At 51.6% G+C, this 18,894-nt stretch overlaps 2 protein-coding genes across 2 annotated transcripts; both read left to right on the forward strand.

Moving 5' to 3' along the window:
• The first annotated feature begins 915 nt into the window (after positions 1 to 915).
• Positions 916 to 4,584, forward strand: LOC128468489 (tumor protein p63-regulated gene 1-like protein). The gene is made up of 5 exons (XM_053450233.1): positions 916 to 1,129; positions 1,494 to 1,585; positions 2,167 to 2,343; positions 2,671 to 2,827; positions 4,124 to 4,584. Exons 1-5 carry the CDS (start codon positions 917 to 919, stop codon positions 4,316 to 4,318), a joined length of 834 nt encoding a protein of 277 aa, XP_053306208.1. The 5' UTR covers position 916; the 3' UTR covers positions 4,319 to 4,584.
• Positions 4,585 to 6,563: 1,979 nt separating this feature from the next.
• Positions 6,564 to 14,598, forward strand: P3H3 (prolyl 3-hydroxylase 3). Its single transcript, XM_053450225.1, has 15 exons — positions 6,564 to 6,987; positions 9,233 to 9,385; positions 9,806 to 9,983; positions 10,091 to 10,222; positions 10,340 to 10,473; positions 10,853 to 10,942; positions 11,643 to 11,695; positions 11,952 to 11,983; positions 12,061 to 12,185; positions 12,284 to 12,379; positions 12,508 to 12,655; positions 13,153 to 13,270; positions 13,466 to 13,541; positions 13,730 to 13,870; positions 14,060 to 14,598. Exons 1-15 carry the CDS (start codon positions 6,598 to 6,600, stop codon positions 14,231 to 14,233), a joined length of 2,040 nt encoding a protein of 679 aa, XP_053306200.1. The 5' UTR covers positions 6,564 to 6,597; the 3' UTR covers positions 14,234 to 14,598.
• The last annotated feature ends 4,296 nt before the right edge of the window (positions 14,599 to 18,894 follow it).

The raw sequence follows: 18,894 nt of genomic DNA on the forward strand, positions 1-18,894 counted from the left end.
TTTCTGGAACGACTTATATTTCTTTCTATAGAGCTCTGCCATACGATCATTCCATACATTCTGAGCTCGGTGAGAGATTCCCCGGGGTAGGAGAGAGACATCTTACTTCATATACTTTGCATGGAAAGAGAGAGAGAGAGAGAGAGAGAGAGGTGGAGAGAACCACGGAGAGACAGCCCAGACAAGGGAGGGAGATGCAGAGAGACAGCCTACAGAGGGAGGGAAGAGTTTGGAAGTTCAACTGGTTTTGTTTCTCTGAAACATCCGGCTTCCGTGTAAAACCAGAGAGACCAACGGCATTATATGAGACTGGACCGGACAGAGAGACAGCACCGGACAGAGAGACAGCACCCGACAGAGAGACAGCACCGGACAGAGAGACAGCACCCGACAGAGAGACAGCACCGGACAGAGAGACAGCACCCGACAGAGAGACAGCACCGGACAGAGAGACAGCACCGGACAGAGACAGCACCGGACAGAGAGACAGCACCGGACAGAGAGACAGCACCCGACAGAGAGACAGCACCGGACAGAGAGACAGCACCGGACAGAGACAGCACCGGACAGAGAGACAGCACCGGACAGAGAGACAGCACCCGACAGAGAGACAGCACCGGACAGAGAGAAAGCACCCGACAGAGAGACAGCACCGGACAGAGAGACATCACCGGACAGAGAGACAGCACCGGACAGAGAGACAGCACCCGACAGAGAGAAAGCACCCGACAGAGAGACAGCACCGGACAGAGAGACAGCACCCGACAGAGAGACAGCACCCGACAGAGAGACAGCACCCGACAGAGAGACAGCGCCGGACAGAGAGACAGCACCCGACTGGCAAAGACAGCTCGAGACTGCTTGATGGACTCATGATATGGAGCGGTGAGAAAGCAGGAGTCACCAGAACAAGATGATGACAGAAGAGACATCCAGTAACACAGAGAGCTCGACAATGGAGAGAGAGCCGGCTGCCCACCCAGAGACCTCTCTCAGCGATGTACCCGGCCCCCCGAAACCGTCCGCTCATCCCATGTACCCCGAAAAGCCCAGAGAGAACTTCAGTCCGAAATACATCACGCCAGAGACCGACGCCGGAGCCCAAAAAGAGGAGTTCTTCGCCTTCAGGGTAACAGAGGGGCAACGCTGGTGGCAGTAATGTGGGGCAACGGGAACCGGGGGAGATAGAACAGCTGTATGGGTATTATAGGGGTATTAGCTGGGCATTATAGGGAAGATCGTGGGGTAATATAGGGTAAAACTAACTGTATTTCTTCCTTTTTACCTCCAACTCTTCCCCGCTTACTTCTCCCATTACCCTCTTTTTACCCCATTCTGTTACCTCCCTTTCGCTTTATGTTGCCCCGGAACCCTCTCTTACTCTTTTCACCTCCTCTCTCCACTTCCACCCCATCCTTTTCTCTCTTTCTCCTACCTTGGCTGCCCCCCCCCCCGTCTCTGTGTACTCCCACTCTCACCCACCCAACCCTCAGCCGTCACTCATCTCCCAGGCCATCCAGGATGTTCGAAGCCAACTCTCCCCTGACGAGGATGGAAACCTGCAGAGCACCTGGATCCTGACACAGTAATTACGTGTGTGTGTACAGTGTGTGCAGTGTCTGTGTGTGTGTGTACGGTGTGTGTGTGTACAGCGTGTGCAGTGTCTGTGTGTGTGTGTACGGTGTGTGTGCACCTGCGTCGCACAGGTGCCTGAATGGAACAAAGTCACCATAGAAACATAGAACCAGTCGTCGGTCTCGTCTTCGATTCAGGAGCCGTATGCCTATCCCATGCATGTTTAATCCCCTCGCTGTATTACCCTCTACCACTTTTGCCGGGAGGTTGGCCCACTTATCTACCACCCTCTCAGTAAAGTAAAACTAGTAACTGGTCCGCTGAGCATAACATCAGGATTAAGCCAGAAACGTAGCTTTCACTTTCACTTTCACCGCATTCTTTTGACATGAAATGAAGTTAAACATGCGCAGCGGCATTAAAAGATCGCAGAAGGCTTCAGTCCTGATCCGTAGAGCATTGGTAGTGCATGCGCAGTTACATAAGTTTTAGGGACCTCAGAGGGGTAAAAGAAGCGCTCAGAGCGTCCGTGTGGCATCGTTTTTGGTCTGTGCTGATCTGGCTGCTTTTCTGCTTTTTCCCCCCCGGCAGGATCAGCCACTGGGGCGCAGAGTGTGAGCTCCTGGGGTTCCTGTGCGAGCAGTCCCTGATCCTCTGCTATTATGATTTTGTTGGGCTCTGCAGCTCCCGACTGTTCCGCGTTCCTCTGCATTTCATCGACACCGTGACGTGGGGCCCGCTGTGCTACCCGCCGACCGCACTCAACAAGTGAGTTACCCCGTCTTCTGCAGGGAAAGAAGCTGGGGGGGCGGGGAGAGGGGCAAATCCCCCCCAATTAATTTGCGAGGGGTGCACCTAAACGTGGAGATCTTCCCTCTGCCGCCTCCTCTGGTGCTCCCCGCCCCGTCAGACTGGATTCTACTCCTTTGAGCTGCCGCCTCTGGTTTTGGGTGTTGTTCCCACTGGTGTTTATTTCTGGAACTTGTGAGTGAGTTAGCAGAGCACTAATCCCACTGTACAGCGCTGCGGAATATGATGGCGCTATAAAAACAATAATAATCCGTTACATTTTCTCCTCTGCTCCTTCTCTGCCAGGCTGGACGGACATGCGCTGAAGGTGCAGTGGGACAAACTCCGCGACCCCCCCTCCTTCATTTCCCGCTGGAATCCATGGGCCCAAAATCTACCCTACGTCATCCTGACCAAACACCCCGGAGCCCCCGGCCACCAACACCTCCGAGACATGTGCCAGGTGCAGCATAATGCAATGCGGGGGTTATTACTGTATACAGCGCTGGGGGTTATATTACTGTATACAGCGCTGGGGGTTATATTACTGTATACAGCGCTGGGGGTTATATCACTGTATAGAGCGCTGGGGTTATATTACTGTATACAGCGCTGGGGGTTATATTACTGTATACAGCGCTGGGGGTTATATTACTGTATACAGCGCTGGGGGTTATATTACTGTATACAATGCTGGGGTAATTACTGTATACAGCGCTGGGGGGGTATATTACTGTATACAGCGCTGGGGGGTTATATTACTGTATACAGCACTGGGGGTTATATTACTGTATACAGTGCTGGGGGGGTTATATTACTGTATACAGCTCTGGGGGTTATATTACTGTATACAGTGCTGGGGGTTATATTACTGTATACAGCGCTGGGGGTTATATTACTGTATACAGCGCTGGGGGGTTATATTACTGTATACAGCGGTGGAGGTTATATTACTGTATACAGCGCTGGGGGTCATATTACTGTATACAGCGCTGGGGGTTATATTACTGTATACAGTGCTGGGGGTTATATTACTGTATAGAGCGCTGGGGGTTATATTACTGTATACAGCGCTGGGGGTTATTACTGTATACAGCGCTGGGGGTTATATTACTGTATACAGCGCTGGGGGTTATATTACTGTATACAGCGCTGGGGGTTATATCACTGTATAGAGCGCTGGGGGTTATATTACTGTATACAGCGCTGGGGGTTATATTACTGTATACAGCGCTGGGGGTTATATTACTGTATACAGCGCTGGGGGTTATATTACTGTATACAGCGCTGGGGGGTTATATTACTGTATACAGCGCTGGGGGGTTATATTACTGTATACAGCGCTGGGGGTTATATTACTGTATACAGCGCTGGGGGTTATATTACTGTATACAGTGCTGGGGGTTATATTACTGTATACAGTGCTGGGGGTTATTACTGTATACAGCGCTGGGGGGTTATATTACTGTATACAGCGCTGGGGGTTATATTACTGTATACAGCACTGGGGGTTATATTACTGTATACAGTGCTGGGGGGTTATATTACTGTATACAGCGCTGGGGGTTATATTACTGTATACAGCGCTGGGGGTTATATTACTGTATACAGCGCTGGGGGGTTATATTACTGTATACAGCGCTGGGGGGTTATATTATATATCACTCCTATAGCCCACCTGTGTCCTTCACGTGGCGCACTTAACTCCTCCCCCTTCACACATGAATCATGAAAGTTCCGTGTTCTTGTGTCCCGGCAGCTCGAACCCTTCATGGAACGCCTAGTGGAGTCGGTGAAATCGGCTCACAGGCAGCGACCGCTCCCCGGAAGAGCCAACGGCCTGCTGGTCCTCTATAGAAGCGTCACCGTGGAGACCTCCGTGGGCCTCCTCGCCTTTCTCAGCAGCAAGGCCCAGCTGGGCTACGCCAAACCCCGCGGAATTTTCGGATTCTGAAGGTTCCGCAGACTTCGTGTTAAATGGGCCGGTGACTTCGTGGACCTGTTTGGCCCTCTGGGGCCCCCCTGTGGCAGGAGCGAACGTCCCGTAGAAATGGTGTTCCTTTGTCAAAGTGCCTTTTAATGATGAATCGCGGATATTTTACTGACAAATGTGGTAGATTGTCAGCTCTGTGGACATCGCTGGATCCCAGGATCTACTGGGCTGGGCTGACATCATCAATGGGCCTGATGTGGTGGGTGGGGCTGGTCCCAACTGCTTTATATTTATAAGAGGGTGGGAGGGGGGAATAGTCATGGGTGGGGTTTGGGCGTGTCTAGAGATTTCAGGGCGTTACTAGGAGACCCAGAAAAGCGGTGCTTCAACCGGAGACTCCGGGGCAAGTTCCTGGGTATGGGCATATGCTGACTGGGCCTGGGGGGGGGACCATCAGCCCCCCAGGTGTCCCACTGCTCAAGGGCCGGTTACAGGGCAGATCACATTTACACTGGACTGCCAGGGTATGATGTCATAACCCGGCGCTGCATTGGAGGATGGAGAACGCAGAATGGGCGGCTGAGGGTGCGTTCGGCGGTACTTTTTGGATTGTGTGATGAAGGAGACACGTGACGTTTTATTAAAGCAGCTGCCGGCCGTACAGGGCCGCCATGTTGGCCATTTTCCGGCAGGACAGGTCCTGAAAACAAAAGCCAACATGGCGACCCGACAGCCATATATTCAACCACGCACAGCACCAAGTACACACTCGACAGGCTACACAGGTACAGTTCCGGTACTGGGGCCCCTATAACGTCTGCGGTTTTAAGTGGGTCCACACTAAATAGTTTTGGAGCCACGGCTCATTGGGTTGCACTCCTGGAATATACTTTCTGTGAGTTAATATTAGGAAATGTAGCTGAATTTTCATGAATAAAGTTATATAATAAATCAGTTTAAGCAGCACCGAGTAGACTTCATGCTGGGGATAACATTTATCTGTATGCATCTACACACAATACCACGCCATAGATGTGTAAGTGTTAGTGTGTTAGCATGGATGTGTAGTGTTAGAGTGTGTTAGTGTGAGAGTGATAATGTGGAAGTGCATGTGTGTTGGTGTGTAAGTTTGTGTAAGTGTAACTATGGGTGCCAATGGGTACATTAGTTACCTGGAGGGTAAAATGCATGAAGGGATTCGGAAGACCCCTCTGTCCCTTCCCCCCATCCCCAGCTCCTATCCTGAGTCGATGAGTTCCGTCCCTATCACCTCCAGCCAGCCCCGGCTCGAGATTCCCCCCCGCATCCCTGCGCAGAAAATGCTCCCATTTCAATCGATGCCATTTCTTGCCAGTGGTTGAGGACAGCGCACTGCAGCTCTGGAGCTGCAGCTTCTCTTTAAGAGAACCATTACCCCCGCAGGTTTAATGAATGCATATTTAGGTGCTAACAGAGTATTTTAATATCATTTCTTCATTGATGGGGCTGCATGTCAGGTTAGTAATAAAGAGTCCAACGCTGGCAGCTGCCCCTCTCCACTTGTGTCATTATTCTTGGGGGTATTATAAGTACCTTGGCTTGATCTGGGGGGGGGGGTTATTATTATTGTCTTACCTGGATGTAGAAATATAAAAGGTGATGCTGCAGCAAGCTGGCAGCTCCCAAAAACAGAAAATAATGGCAGGGTAGGGGTTAATGGCTAGATTTGGAAGGACAGGGGTTAATGGACAGAGGAAATGCATGCCCTTACATGCCAAGGGTTAATAGACCAAGAGTCCCCAGGTCATTAAGGTTATAGTCTCAAGGTCTTTGGCATGTGAGGGGTTAATGGAGTGAAGCTCAGGGGGTTAATAAATCCATGCTTGGAAGGATTCTGTGAATGGGGGGGTGCTCTTGTAAATGACTGATGCAGTCATACGTGGGATTCTGCTAATAAGAGGTTAAATGGACTCTGCAGCTCTCTGGTCAATTATGGGTTAATGTAGGAAACGTATTTGGCTCTACATGAGGTTTCTGGTGACTAAAGAGTTACTTTAAAGCGCTGCCTGGAAAGCTCCAGTTTATTAAGGGTTAATGGATGGACGCTTTACTGGCCTTCGTTCAATTACGTGTCGCTGGTGAATGAAGGGTTAATAATGCTCTCGGGGAGTACATGGTTAATTGATTGCAACCCGCGTGCTTGTGGTGAGTAAGGGGTTAATGGAGGTCTCGGGGAGGGGCTCGGCTGGTTAGTCCCCCTCCCTCATCCCACCCCCTCCTGCCCGAGTCCACCCCTGCCGGCACCCCACTTTCTCCCGGCCATGCGCGGACCCCTGTTGCTCCTCTTTGGGGGGCTTTTTGCCCTGTCAGGGATCCGGACGAGCCCCCTGCCGCCCCCCGACCTCCTGCTCTGGAATGGGATCTCTCTGTTTTCTCGGGAGGACTGGCTGGGGGCCCGGGGGCAGCTCTGGGGGGCCCTGCGGAGCCTGTCCGAGTTGCAGGGGGTGAAGGTGCGCTGCGGGGAGGAGTGCGGGCTCCGGGGCTCCTGGGGGCCCCACCTGGAGGACGCGGTACTAAAGCGAGCGGACTGCCTGCTGGGCTGCGAGAGGCTGCGGCTGGGAGAACCATCCCTGTATCGACTGACCCAGGAAACAGAGAAAGTGTTCAGCAGGGGACAGCTCTACAACTACCTGCAGGTGGTGCACTACAAGGTGAGGGGCAACAGGGGTAATACCCGGGAGGGGCAGCAGGCAGGGCAATGAACTACCCGGAGTCGGAGAGGGGTGACAATAAAATATCTACTACACACAGCACGGGGGGGGCAGCAGAATGCTGGGAGGGGTAATAGGCTGAAAGTGTAGAGCTGGCAAGTTGAGTGCAGTGGGGTGATGAAGGGGTTAATACTTCCAGACCCAGAAATGCTCAGCAGCTTCCAGCACTGGCCACGTGGACACGAGAGAGAGAGAGTGTGTGTACACAGTGTGTGTGTACAGCGTGTGTGTGTGTACAGCGTGTGTGTGTGTACAGCGTGTGTGTGTGTACAGTGTGTGTGTGTGTATACAGTGTGTGTGTGTGTGTATACAGTGTGTGTGTGTGTATACAGTGTGTGTGTGTGTGTACAGTGTGTGTGTGTGTGTATACAGTGTGTGTGTGTGTATACAGTGTGTGTGTGTGTGTACAGTGTGTGTGTACAGTTTGTATATATAAAGTGTGTGTGTGTATATACAGAGTGTGTAAAGGGTGTGTGTACAGTGTGTGTATAGTGAGTGTGTACAGTGTGTGTATAGTGAGTGTGTCTATACAGAGTATACAGTGTGTGTACAGTGTGTATATATAATGTGTGCATAGTCAGTGTGTATAGCGTGTGTATGTGTTAATGTGCAGTTTGTGGGTCTGTCTGTCTGTATGTATATATATATAGTGTGTGTGTGTGTGTGTGTGTGTGTATGTAGACGAGTAGAGGTTGTAGCTGTATTAGTCCGGTGGTGTGAATATTAAATAAGAGATGGAATAAGTATCTTGTGATAATACCTTTTTTATTGGACTAACAGAATTTTGGAATGACGAGCTTTCGGGAGATCAGGGAGAAGAGTTCCTGAAAGCTCGTGATTCCAAGATTCTGTTACTCCAATAAAAAAAGGTATTATCACGAGATACTTATTCCATCTGTTATTAGGTATGTAGATATATATATATATTATGTATGTGCGTGTCTTTATGTATATATATAATGTAGGTATGTGTATATGTATTTATTATGTATGTGTGTATGTTGGTGTGTATATATAATGTATGTGTGTCTATGTATATATATCTTACATGTATGTATGTGTTTGCACCCCTCGACTCCTTATCATACTGCCTATGGGAAACAATAGAATGCCTCAGTCTTAACCACCTAGCTGTACTCTCTGACTAATGAATGTCAATAACAGAGCAGACTTCATTAGCAATGCCATAAAGCATACAGCGCTGGGGGGGTTATTAGTGTATACAGCACTGGGGGTAATATAACTGTATACAGCGCTGGGGGGTTATATTACTGTATACAGCGCTGGGGGTTATATTACTGTATACAGCACTGGGGGTAATATAACTGTATACAGCGCTGGGGGGTTATATTACTGTATACAGCGCTGGGGGTTATATTACTGTATACAGCGCTGGGGGGTTATTAGTGTATACAGCACTGGGGGTAATATAACTGTATACAGCGCTGGGGGGTTATATTACTGTATACAGCGCTGGGGGTTATATTACTGTATACAGCACTGGGGGTAATATAACTGTATACAGCGCTGGGGGGTTATATTACTGTATACAGCGCTGGGGGTTATATTACTGTATACAGCACTGGGGGTTATATTACTTTATACAGCGCTGGGGGGGTTATATTACTTTATACAGCGCTTGGGGTTATATTACTTTATACAGCGCTGGGGGTTATAAGACCCAGCATACACCTTGAGGTCTGTCTCCTGCTGGTAAGTGGCGATTCTCTGAGGGCCCCGTCCGTTTTCAGTAAGGTTCCTGGCGAGACACCGGTTCAGACACGAGTAGGAAGTGACTTGCGCGGACGGTCATGGCGGACAGGAAATGACTTCTGATGACAGCCGGGTTTTGTAGGAGACCCCGTTCTCAGGGCAAATGGGCAAATTTCCACACAGACCGGAATCCTTAATATTCCTAATATCCCTGCTTGTTTACAGGTGTATAAATTCTCAATATCTGTACATCTTTGATATATTGGAACCACCGCTCTCTCCATTCCATGAAAGGGTTAATATTTGGAGGAATCTCTTCAGACCTCTTAACCTTACCCAGTTACCCAATTTATATACAGTCTCAAAGCCCCGCCCAAAACCTCACCTCCAACCACACCCCCTAAAATGAAAGTGCCCCTCTCTGACGGTCTGAGGGGGGGTTATGGACTAACGGGCACAATTCTTCCGACAGCTGGAGGAACTGGATGAAGCCGCCGCCGCCGCGTTCACCTTCTACGTCCGGAACCCCTTCCACGAACAGATCCAGGACGACCTTCAGCGCTACCGCAAGATGAAGAACGTCGGTGAGCAGAGCTTCCGAGACCTGGAACAGTCCCAGTGCCAGGTAACAAAACGAGACAGCCTTTATTCCCGCGCTCTAATGCTCCTCGAGGCGTCTTCACAAACCCTACCGAGATATGGCTGCTCTCGGACAGTCTCTGTGGCCAGAAGGGCCGCCGTCGGCTGGTCGTCTCTTCCCCTTGTGAGCACTTCGTGTCCCTGCGGTCCCCTCGCATCACGAAGGACCACCCCAGAGGAGCTTCTCTTACCGGAAGAGCCGGTGTGGTCTGCATGATGCATGGTATGGCCCAGTTCGGCCCTTCTTGCATTAGAAGCTCATTGGGTTTGGCCCTTCGTAACGTATAGAGTTGAAATCAGCCCTCTGCTGTCTCGCAGGTTAATGAATACAGACAAACCCTCTGCTGTCTCTTGTGTTCCTTCGGGCGGTCGTGTTATGGTCTCCTGTCTGTCTGTCTGTCCACAGGCGCTGTTCTCTCAGGCTGTCTCGCTCTTGTCTGACGGTAAGCTCCGAGCTGCGGCCCTTCGGTTAGAGGACTCCCTGACAGCTTGCCTCTCGGAGTTAGACAGTTGCCGCAGTCTCTGCGAGGGAACGAGAGAACTTGAAAACGAGGTGCACAGGGATTTATCGGAGGTGATTGCAGGTGGGTTCACGCTCTCCTCTCTCTATCTTTTCTGTCTCTGCCCCTGATGCTTTTTTTTTGCCCTATCCACCAACCTGCCCCTACACAATCTGCTCCTTCCCTTTCAGAGTATTACGTCAGCGTCTTGCAGTGCAGGCAGATGTGCGTTTTACGGAGTTCCTCGACCCCCGGACTCAAACCCTCAAAAGAAGACGCTGTCTTATCCTGCCTGTCCTTACTGATGGACACTTACACCAAGCGTGAGTATCCACTCCAGCAAACATACAGCCCCCACTCACCAGAAAAACAGTTGTTTGCCCTGTCGGACCCCATTAGGGTCGCTAACAGGCCTTGTTTGGGTATTTCCTTTTCGTTAGTTGAGGACTGGGACTCGGCTGCAGAAATCGCTCACTCACTGCTGCTCTTCAATCCTCAAAATGAGACCACGAGAGAGAGACTGCGTGGGTGCGAAGAACGACTTGGCGGCAAGAGCGTGGGCAAAGCACGAGAGGTAACGCGATGAGACGAGGCCTAGTCTTCTGTCTGTGTCTCCTGAAAGCAGGAAGTGTTCTTAAGTACACTTCCTGTCTAGGGAGCAGCAGCAGCCAATCACAGCATTCCGCCAGCATACATGCTGCTACCACGGATGATTTCAGTGAGAGCTCTCCGCTGTCGCTAATGACCCTGATGCCCTAATGCCACCACCTTCTCACCCCAACAAAAAAACTATTGCCAACAATGAGTTAAACCCATTTAACTAAAGGAGCGGAAGTAATTTAACGGGGAGGAATAATCACTCAATTGATTGCCCGCAGACAGGTCAGCGGAACAGCATCCCAGAGAAGTTTGAAATTTGCCCCCCCCCAATAATACTTGGTTTATTCCCGCAGATCATCGCGTCATACGTGCATCGCACGCTCTCGGAGAAGAAATTGCTCTATTACGCCATGGAGAATTTGAACATCTCGTTCGGGGATCCGGTACGTCTTCTAACGCGTTTTTTTTTACACACGCACACGTGGAAATCCGAGAAAGCTTGCGTGACCGTATATATATATTTTCTATATTTGCCCAGGAATATATATGACCGCCTGCTAGGGACACTTGGTAGAACAGGTTTACCCGCCTCCCAGCATCCGTGTTAGGGTGAGTGTGTGTACACGGTAAAGTACATGTGTACATACACGCTAAGAGACAGGAGCGCAGCATCTGAAAGATGAGCAAAGCCGCAGAACGCTGCTACGGCAACCAATCGGAGATGGGATCCCTGCCTTGCCCTTTTCCCATTGGCTGACTGGTGTTCTAGTTTAACCCCCACAAACCATGAGTGTCTTCCATTAAATCATCTTTTTATTTTTCTTATTTTGTCGATTTATAAGAGAAAAATTTATCTGAATAAAAAACGACCATTTCTTATAATGTTATCCGCAAAGGGGTGGAGCCGAGGCTCCGCCCCTTTGCAGAAGTACCTGGATAACGGATAACGGAAGAACAAGAGGAGGCAAGAGGGGAAAATGGAGACCGGGGTGTGGAAGCGGGCGGCGGGGAGGGTAGGAAGACATCGACAGAGGGTGTTAGAGAGAGCGAGTGACCGGAGTCCGTTGAAATGGTTAATATGTTTCATGATTACCTTCATGACTTCTAGCGTGAGACTAATGTGTAAATTTTACGTTCTCTCAGGATTCCTGGACGCCGGAAGAAATAATCCCAGAGAGCCTGCGAGAGAGAGTGCGGTGAGCGCCCCGAAATCTCATTTATTCGACGGGCCGGGAGATAACGGACGCTTTCCTGTTCTGCTTAATAGATTGTAAGCTCATAAGAGCAAGGCCAGTAAATGGGAGAAGTGCTCCCTCTCTAATCTGCCCCTCGGGGGAGAGAGTCCGTAACCCCGGGACCCGCTGTCGCTCTGCGTTGGGGTACATTATTGGGGTACATTGTAGCTTTCCAGTGTTTGCTGCTTATTAAAAGGCTTTTGTCTCTCCTGATCAGGAAGGAAAGAGAGGCAGAGGGGCAGAAAGGGGGTGAGTATCGTTTAATGGGGGGGGGAGGGGATCGTGGGGAAGGGCAGTTAATTATGGGAATGCGTATTCTCCTCCAGCGAGCCTGCCTTATGACGACGTGACGGTGACATTCACCCCCCATGAAATGAACGGGACGGCGCGAGTGACCCTGGACGGAGTGATAAACGAGGATGAGTGCAGGATGCTTGTTGACCTGGCCCAGGTAAGACGGGGCTAATGGGGTTCCCGTCGGGTCAGGGACGGGAATAACAGTCGCTAAGTGCCCTAAACCTGTCTCGTTTGTACCCCGTGCTCCTGCAGATGGCTGGGGGTTCTGGGAGTGGATTCCGAGGCCGACGATCGCCTCATACTCCCCGGGAGAGGATCCAGGGTCTGACTGTGTTGCGAGCGATACAGGTACGGATGTTCGCTGTAATATCAGTCCGCGCATGTGCTCAGCGTGATAACTCTGCCGACGCGGCGTGGAATGCCTTCCACATAACTACTACCCACACCACACATCTTCACCCTCGGTCTCTTTACAGATGGCTTTAGCGGGAAGCGCTGACCTCTCGCACTCTCGGCTGCTCTATCGCTCTAGTGAGCGCGCTCGGATTCTGGCGCAGTCTTACTTTGGCACAGAGAAGCTTCACTTCTCCTACACCCACCTCGTGTGCCGATCGGCTATAGAAGGTAACGGCAGCTTTTATTGATTGTACCGACCCGTTTAATAATTCCGTTTCTGGGTTGAGATGATCTCGTCTGCGATCTGTATGAGGCGGGATTGGTATCTTCCGGGGACTTGTTACAATGTTGCAATCAGACACTGTAAATAAATAAACATGGTAAAGGCCCAGCCCCTTTCCTGAGAAGCAAGAACGTCATTGGACGAAGCACAATTGAGAGCAGACCAATTAAAGGACCTGCAGCCTCCCCTATAGCACAGTTTAAAGTGTGATGGTAGGTGATATAGATGGCTTCTGTCTCCTCTGCTGGGAGGCAGATCTGGTTTTATGTTCTACCCCATGGACCCTTCCATTCCAATTTCGTTCATTCATTTTTACCACCTCCTTCTAACTACCCTGTTAATGAAGTCGCTGCTATTATATTATAATTCAGGAGACATCGCTGGGATGTTTTAATGTTTGTTCTTTCAATTATTTCTGAGATGTATACATTTTCTTCATCAGGTGAGCAGGAGGGCCGCTCTGATCTCAGTCACCCCGTCCACGCCGATAACTGCATTCTGGACCCGGAGGAGAAGGAGTGTTGGAGGGAGCCTCCGGCGTATGTACACAGAGATGTCAGGTACGGGAGTAAATGATAATGGATTAGGTTTGGGGGGGGGGTGATGTTTTAGGAATAGGTGGTCATATTCGCTATCAGATGGGGGTCTTGGCCTGAGTGGTCTCCGGCAGGGTGATGGACGGATCGGGGTTGGAATGATAATATAGTTCATGAGGTCTCCGTTGGCGCCCCGTCTAACTCGTGTTATCTCTTAAGTGGCCTCCTCTACCTGAACGATGACTTCCAAGGTGGGGACCTCTTCTTCACGGAACCCGACGCAGAGACGGTCACGGTGAGTGTGAGCGCCCGCTCCTTAAGGGCCGTGCTGGACCCGAGACAAATCCGAAGCGTGATTTAAGGTCTCTGAGCATATTCCGGGTGCCATAGCGTCTCGGCGTGTAAAGTACCAGCGACTTCGTTATCGCGCTGATTTGAGGAGCGGACGTCTTCCGGTTGCGTTATCTCTTCTTGTCGTTGCAGGCAGAAGTCCGTCCCCGCTGTGGCCGCTTGGTCCTGTTCAGCTCGGGGGGAGAGAACGCTCATGGCGTGCGCGCAGTGACGCGGGGAACGCGATGTGCCGTGGCGCTGTGGTTCACCAAGTCCGCAGAACACGCCGAGCAGGTGACCGATCTCTAAGTGCTTCCCCGTCTGTCACCGAGCCGTCCTCGCGTGTCGCTCTCTCTGCTCCGCTCTGTTTCACTGTATGTGTTGAGTGTGAGTGTTGACGGTAGCCCTGCGCGAGCTCCTGGTCTGTCTCGGCAGGTTTTGACCTGGGTCTCGCTCTGATCTCTGTGTGTGTCTCTCTAACAGGAGCGCTCTGAAGCACAGGATCTCCTCCTGGGAACGGCCAATGCTACCCAAAGTAAAGACGGCGAGGAGACCAAGACTGGGAGAGAGACAGCTTCCAACGGTGAAGAGCCGGAGAGACCGTCGGGGAGGAGACAGAAGAAACGAGAGAGCAGGAAATTCACAGATGAACTTTAGATACAGCGTCATGGGGGGTGTTGGGGGATACGGGGTTAACAGGACTGTGACTCGCAGATATTTGGTGGCATTTACCTAATTGTGCAATAACCTTCAGATATTGATCCAGTGCTTCGTGAATGGTGCAATACTCTGCGGATCAGGCCTGGGCATAAAGCGGTCAGCTGCCCCTGTTCAAAAGGAACGTGGGGTATTTGTGCAAAGTACGGGGGTGATATCCTGCGGAGAAGAATGAAATGATGTTCTGAAGACTAATACTGATGTGGCCCCTGACCGTCAAGGGTTAATGTGCTGGTCACTGGCATGCATGAGGTTAATGAGCGTCGTTTTTTTTGTATAATAAAGTCTTCTGTTTCTTTTCTGTGGCTGGAGGGTAGAAGATGACTTAACTTTCACGGTGTGCCAAAAAAACAAACCGCCGGATACACAGCCAGGGCGCTGCGTGCCACCGGCGCTCGCTGCGAGATGGCTTTATAAGGAGAGGACGGGAGAAAGAGCTCGGCTGTCTCCGGGGAGTTAATGTCGGGGGGTCTCGGAAGAACTAGATGTCTCCATGAGAGGGCCTCCAACTGTCTCCTTCCAGCATCAACAACGTGGTCTCAGGGTCAGGGTTCCTCCCAAAAACGTTTCTGGGCTCTGTGCATCACACCCTCGCCATCACACCTTTTTGCCATATACCACAGTCCATACTCTGAAGGGCCCCAGATGGTTGTTGGGCCCCCATACATATATCTTAGGCTCTCATATCTGAGGTCAGAAGTAACAGTGTATCAGAAGGCTGGCGGTCAGCTCTTTAGCCGACCTGTAGCCATTTGTGTGGCCAGGGAAAGCTTTGAAGTTTTGATGACTGCTAAGTCCCGCGTGGACCCCGACACCTGGGAAAAGAGACTGCAAATAGCTGCTTGTTGATGTCACGGCTGACGCAGTCATGGGTCTCGGCGTGTGATGCGCGTGGAAACACGTTTTTTTTCCCGTAGGAGTTCATGCGTTCTTTTTGGAATATTGGTGAGCGTTTAGGATGTCATTTATTCAACATTCCAAGAGACGTTCGCTCTTCGTGAGAGAGACTGAATACAGGAGACCGCATTTAGGTGCCACCAATGAGAGCAGTGCAGAGAGCGCTGTTACTGCGAGAGTGCAGCGTACACATGTGAGAGTGCAGCGTACACGTGTGAGAGTGCAGTGTGGCTGCTGAGAGAGTTAAACATTTTCCTGTCACTGATTTGGTAATAAAATTTCTCAGGTTTGTTTAACCAAATGAGAAGAAGTCAGCCGCTCAGTCACTTCAACAACCAGAGATCCCTAATCACTGTCCTACCCTCTCCCCCCACCCTTTCCCGAACCAGCATCTTTCCCTCCCAACCATCTAACCTCCCCTCTAACCAACATCTACCCCCCAACCAACTATCCTCTCCTATAACCAGGATCTACTCCAACCATCTAACTTCTCCACTAACCAGCCACCATACTGCGTCCATCTAACCTCTCTCCTCACCAACATCCACCCCCACCCTCTAACCTCTCTCCTCACCAACATCCACTCCCACCCTCTAACCTCTCTCCTCACCAACATCCACCCCCACCCTCTAACCTCTCTCCTCACCAACATCCACTCCCACCATCTAACTTCTCCCCTAACCAACATCCACTCCCACCCTCTAACCTCTCTCCTAACCAACATCCACCCTCTCCATCCAACTTCTCCCTCAAGCAGCCACCATCCTGCCTCCATCTAACCTCTCTCCTCACCAACATCCACCTCCACCCTCTAACCTCTCTCCTAACCAACATCCACCCCCACCATCTAACTTCTCCACTAACCAACATCCACTCCCACCATCTAACTTCTCCACTAACCAGCCACCATACTGCCTCCATCTAACCTCTCTCCTAACCAACATCCACTCCCACCCTCTAACCTCTCTCCTAACTAATATCCACTCCCACCATCTAACTTCTCCCCTAACCAGTCACTGTGCTGCCGGCATCTAACCTCTCTCCTCACCAACATCCACTCCCACCATCTAACCTCTCTCTTTACCATCCACCATCCTGCCGCCATCTAACCTCTCTCGTAACCAATACCCCTCCACCCCTACCATCTAACTTCTCCCATAACCAGCCATCACCACCTCCCCCACCATCTGACATCTGACCTCTCACCTAACCAACATCAACCCCCACCACCTAACTTCTGCCCCAACCAGCCACCAACATCAACCCCCGCCACCTGAAAGTCTGCCCTAACCAGCCACCTCCCCCACCATCTAACCTTTCTCCTTACCAGCATCCATTCCCTAACCTGTCTAACCTGATCCCTGATTGTCTAACCTGATTCTCCTTTCTTTCCCCCTAACGGTTAGAGGCCTAACATCCCCCCCCCCTTTCTTTTTGGGACTCAAACCCGCTGTCCCCGAAACAATATTTTCCATGCAGCCAGTTAAAGATTCTCAACTAAAATGATGAATGGTCTGCAGGATTACGATTATCAGGAAAGAATAGGGGGTCTCCATACGTCCGGCCTGGGGGGGTGGGGGAGAGACATTTAAATACAAAAAGGGATTTAACAAAGTACAAGAGAGAAGTTAATTTAAAAGAAGGCGAAATGTTAGGGCAAAAGGGCAGTAATCTAAAACGAGAGGGTGAGAGGCTTAGATGGAAGTTTTACTTTACTGAGACAGCGGTAGATACGTGGAACAGTCTCCCAGCAGAAGTGGTAGAGGCTAATAATCTAAGACGAGACCAACAACTGATTAAGGTTTGAGTCTTTACAGCAGGAAAAAACAGGTGAGTAGAGGGGCCGAATGGGGCCGATCTGCCGGCAAATGCTGTGTTGGTTTTTGCTCAGCCGCTTGTCGTCCCCCCCCGCACCGTGCGTGGCATGTATTTCTTTCAGGGCATTAAAGATGGCCAACATGGCAACCGTACTCCCTGGCTGTCTCCCCGTACTCCCTGGCTGTCTCCCCGTACTCCCTGGCTGTCTCCCCGTACTCCCCGGCTGTCTCCCGGTACTCCCCGGCTGTCTCCCCGTACTCCCCGGCTGTCTCCCCGTACTCCCCGGCTGTCTCCCCGTACTCCCTGGCTGTCTCCCGGTACTCCCCGGCTGTCTCCCCGTACTCCCCGGCTGTCTCCCCGTACTCCCTGGCTGTCTCCCCGTACTCCCCGGCTGTCTCCCCGTACTCCCTGGCTGTCTCCCCATACTCCCCGGCTGTCTCCCCGTACTCCCCGGCTGTCTCCCCGTACTCCCCGGCTGTCTCCCCATACTCCCTGGCTGTCTCCCGGTACTCCCCGGCTGTCTCCCCGTACTCCCCGGCTGTCTCCCCGTACTCCCCGGCTGTCTCCCCGTACTCCCTGGCTGTCTCCCCGTACTCCCCGGCTGTCTCCCCGTACTCCCCGGCTGTCTCCCCGTACTCCCTGGCTGTCTCCCCGTACTCCCCGGCTGTCTCCCCGTACTCCCAGGCTGTCTCCCCGTACTCCCTGGCTGTCTCCCCGTACTCCCTGGCTGTCTCCCCGTACTCCCCGGCTGTCTCCCCGTACTCCCCGGCTGTCTCCCCTGACTGCCGCTCCAACGCTTCTATTTATTTCTCTCCTGTAATCTCTTTAGTTTAAGTCGCCGGCTTTTGCTGTCCTTTCTCTGCATTCTCCGCCGCCGCTAATGTGCAAACCACACGCGCCGAGCACTCACACTCCGTCATAAATATTAATAATGAGAGGCTTTATACCATTCCACGCCAGGCCTTACGGGGCGCAGGGACTGAACTGGCGAGTTTCAGGAGGGCTTAGAGGAATTTGGGCAGATGAAGGGCAGGCGGGTGGCAGATTTGCCTCCATAGGGGAGACAGAATAAAGCTGTGGGCATAGAGATAGGAACTGGAAAGGGGTAGAGCTAATACTCAAGGGTCAAGAGAGATGCTACATAGTGAGTACAGGAGAGAGGGGTCAGGAACGGGTAGGGTAAGTACATACGGGGTAGGACCAGGCAGGGAGAGGGTATGTAGTGAAGTCCATAAATGATACGAGGACCGGCCAGGCCCAGGAGAGGAGGGCAGGACACAAACAAAATGGCAGATTTGAGGTTTGAGTGGGTCCGTCAGCGGTGCGTACAGGAGAGGTCAAGGACAACTGGGTCTAGCAAGGGTAGCTAGGTGGGTGTTTGAGGGGTAGTGAAGAACCAGGTTTGTGGAGGTATGGGTGAGTCTGGGATGGGTTGGCGCAGAGCTGGGTGGGTATGTGATGGGTTGGTGCAGAGCTGGGTGGGTATGGGATGGGTTAACACAGAGCTGGTTGGGTATGTGATGGGTTGGCGCAGAGCTGGGTGGGTATGGGATGGGTTAACGCAGAGCTGAGTGGGTCTGGGATGGGTTAATGCAGAGCTGGGTGGGTCTAAGATGGGTTGGCATAGAGCTGGGTGGGTATGGGATGGGTTGGCGCAGAGCTGAGTGGGTCTGGGATGGGTTGGTGCAGAGCTGGGTGGGTCTGGGATGGGTTGGCGCAGAGCTGGGTGGGTCTGGGATGGGTTGGCGCAGAGCTGAGTGGGTCTGGGATGGGTTGGCGCAGAGCTGAGTGGGTCTGGGATGGGTTGGCATAGAGCTGGGTGACTAGGAGAGGAAGCACAGAGTGGGGCAGGTCTGGGAGGGACGGACGGGTGTGTGAGATTTGGT

This window comes from Spea bombifrons, chromosome 11 (assembly GCF_027358695.1).
Source record: "Spea bombifrons isolate aSpeBom1 chromosome 11, aSpeBom1.2.pri, whole genome shotgun sequence".
Lineage (NCBI taxonomy): Eukaryota > Metazoa > Chordata > Amphibia > Anura > Pelobatidae > Spea > Spea bombifrons.

Bases quoted from the DNA above. Each gene is read 5' to 3' on its own strand.
- LOC128468489 (XM_053450233.1), top strand. From the start codon at position 917: ATGACAGAAGAGACATCCAGTAACACAGAGAGCTCGACAATGGAGAGA. The intron at 1,130-1,493 runs GTAACAGAGGGG...CCCAACCCTCAG, and splicing joins AGGAGTTCTTCGCCTTCAGG to CCGTCACTCATCTCCCAGGC. The intron at 2,344-2,670 runs GTGAGTTACCCC...CTTCTCTGCCAG, and splicing joins CCGCCGACCGCACTCAACAA to GCTGGACGGACATGCGCTGA.
- P3H3 (XM_053450225.1), top strand. From the start codon at position 6,598: ATGCGCGGACCCCTGTTGCTCCTCTTTGGGGGGCTTTTTGCCCTGTCA. The intron at 10,943-11,642 runs GTACGTCTTCTA...ACGTTCTCTCAG, and splicing joins ACATCTCGTTCGGGGATCCG to GATTCCTGGACGCCGGAAGA. The intron at 13,271-13,465 runs GTACGGGAGTAA...TTATCTCTTAAG, and splicing joins TATGTACACAGAGATGTCAG to TGGCCTCCTCTACCTGAACG.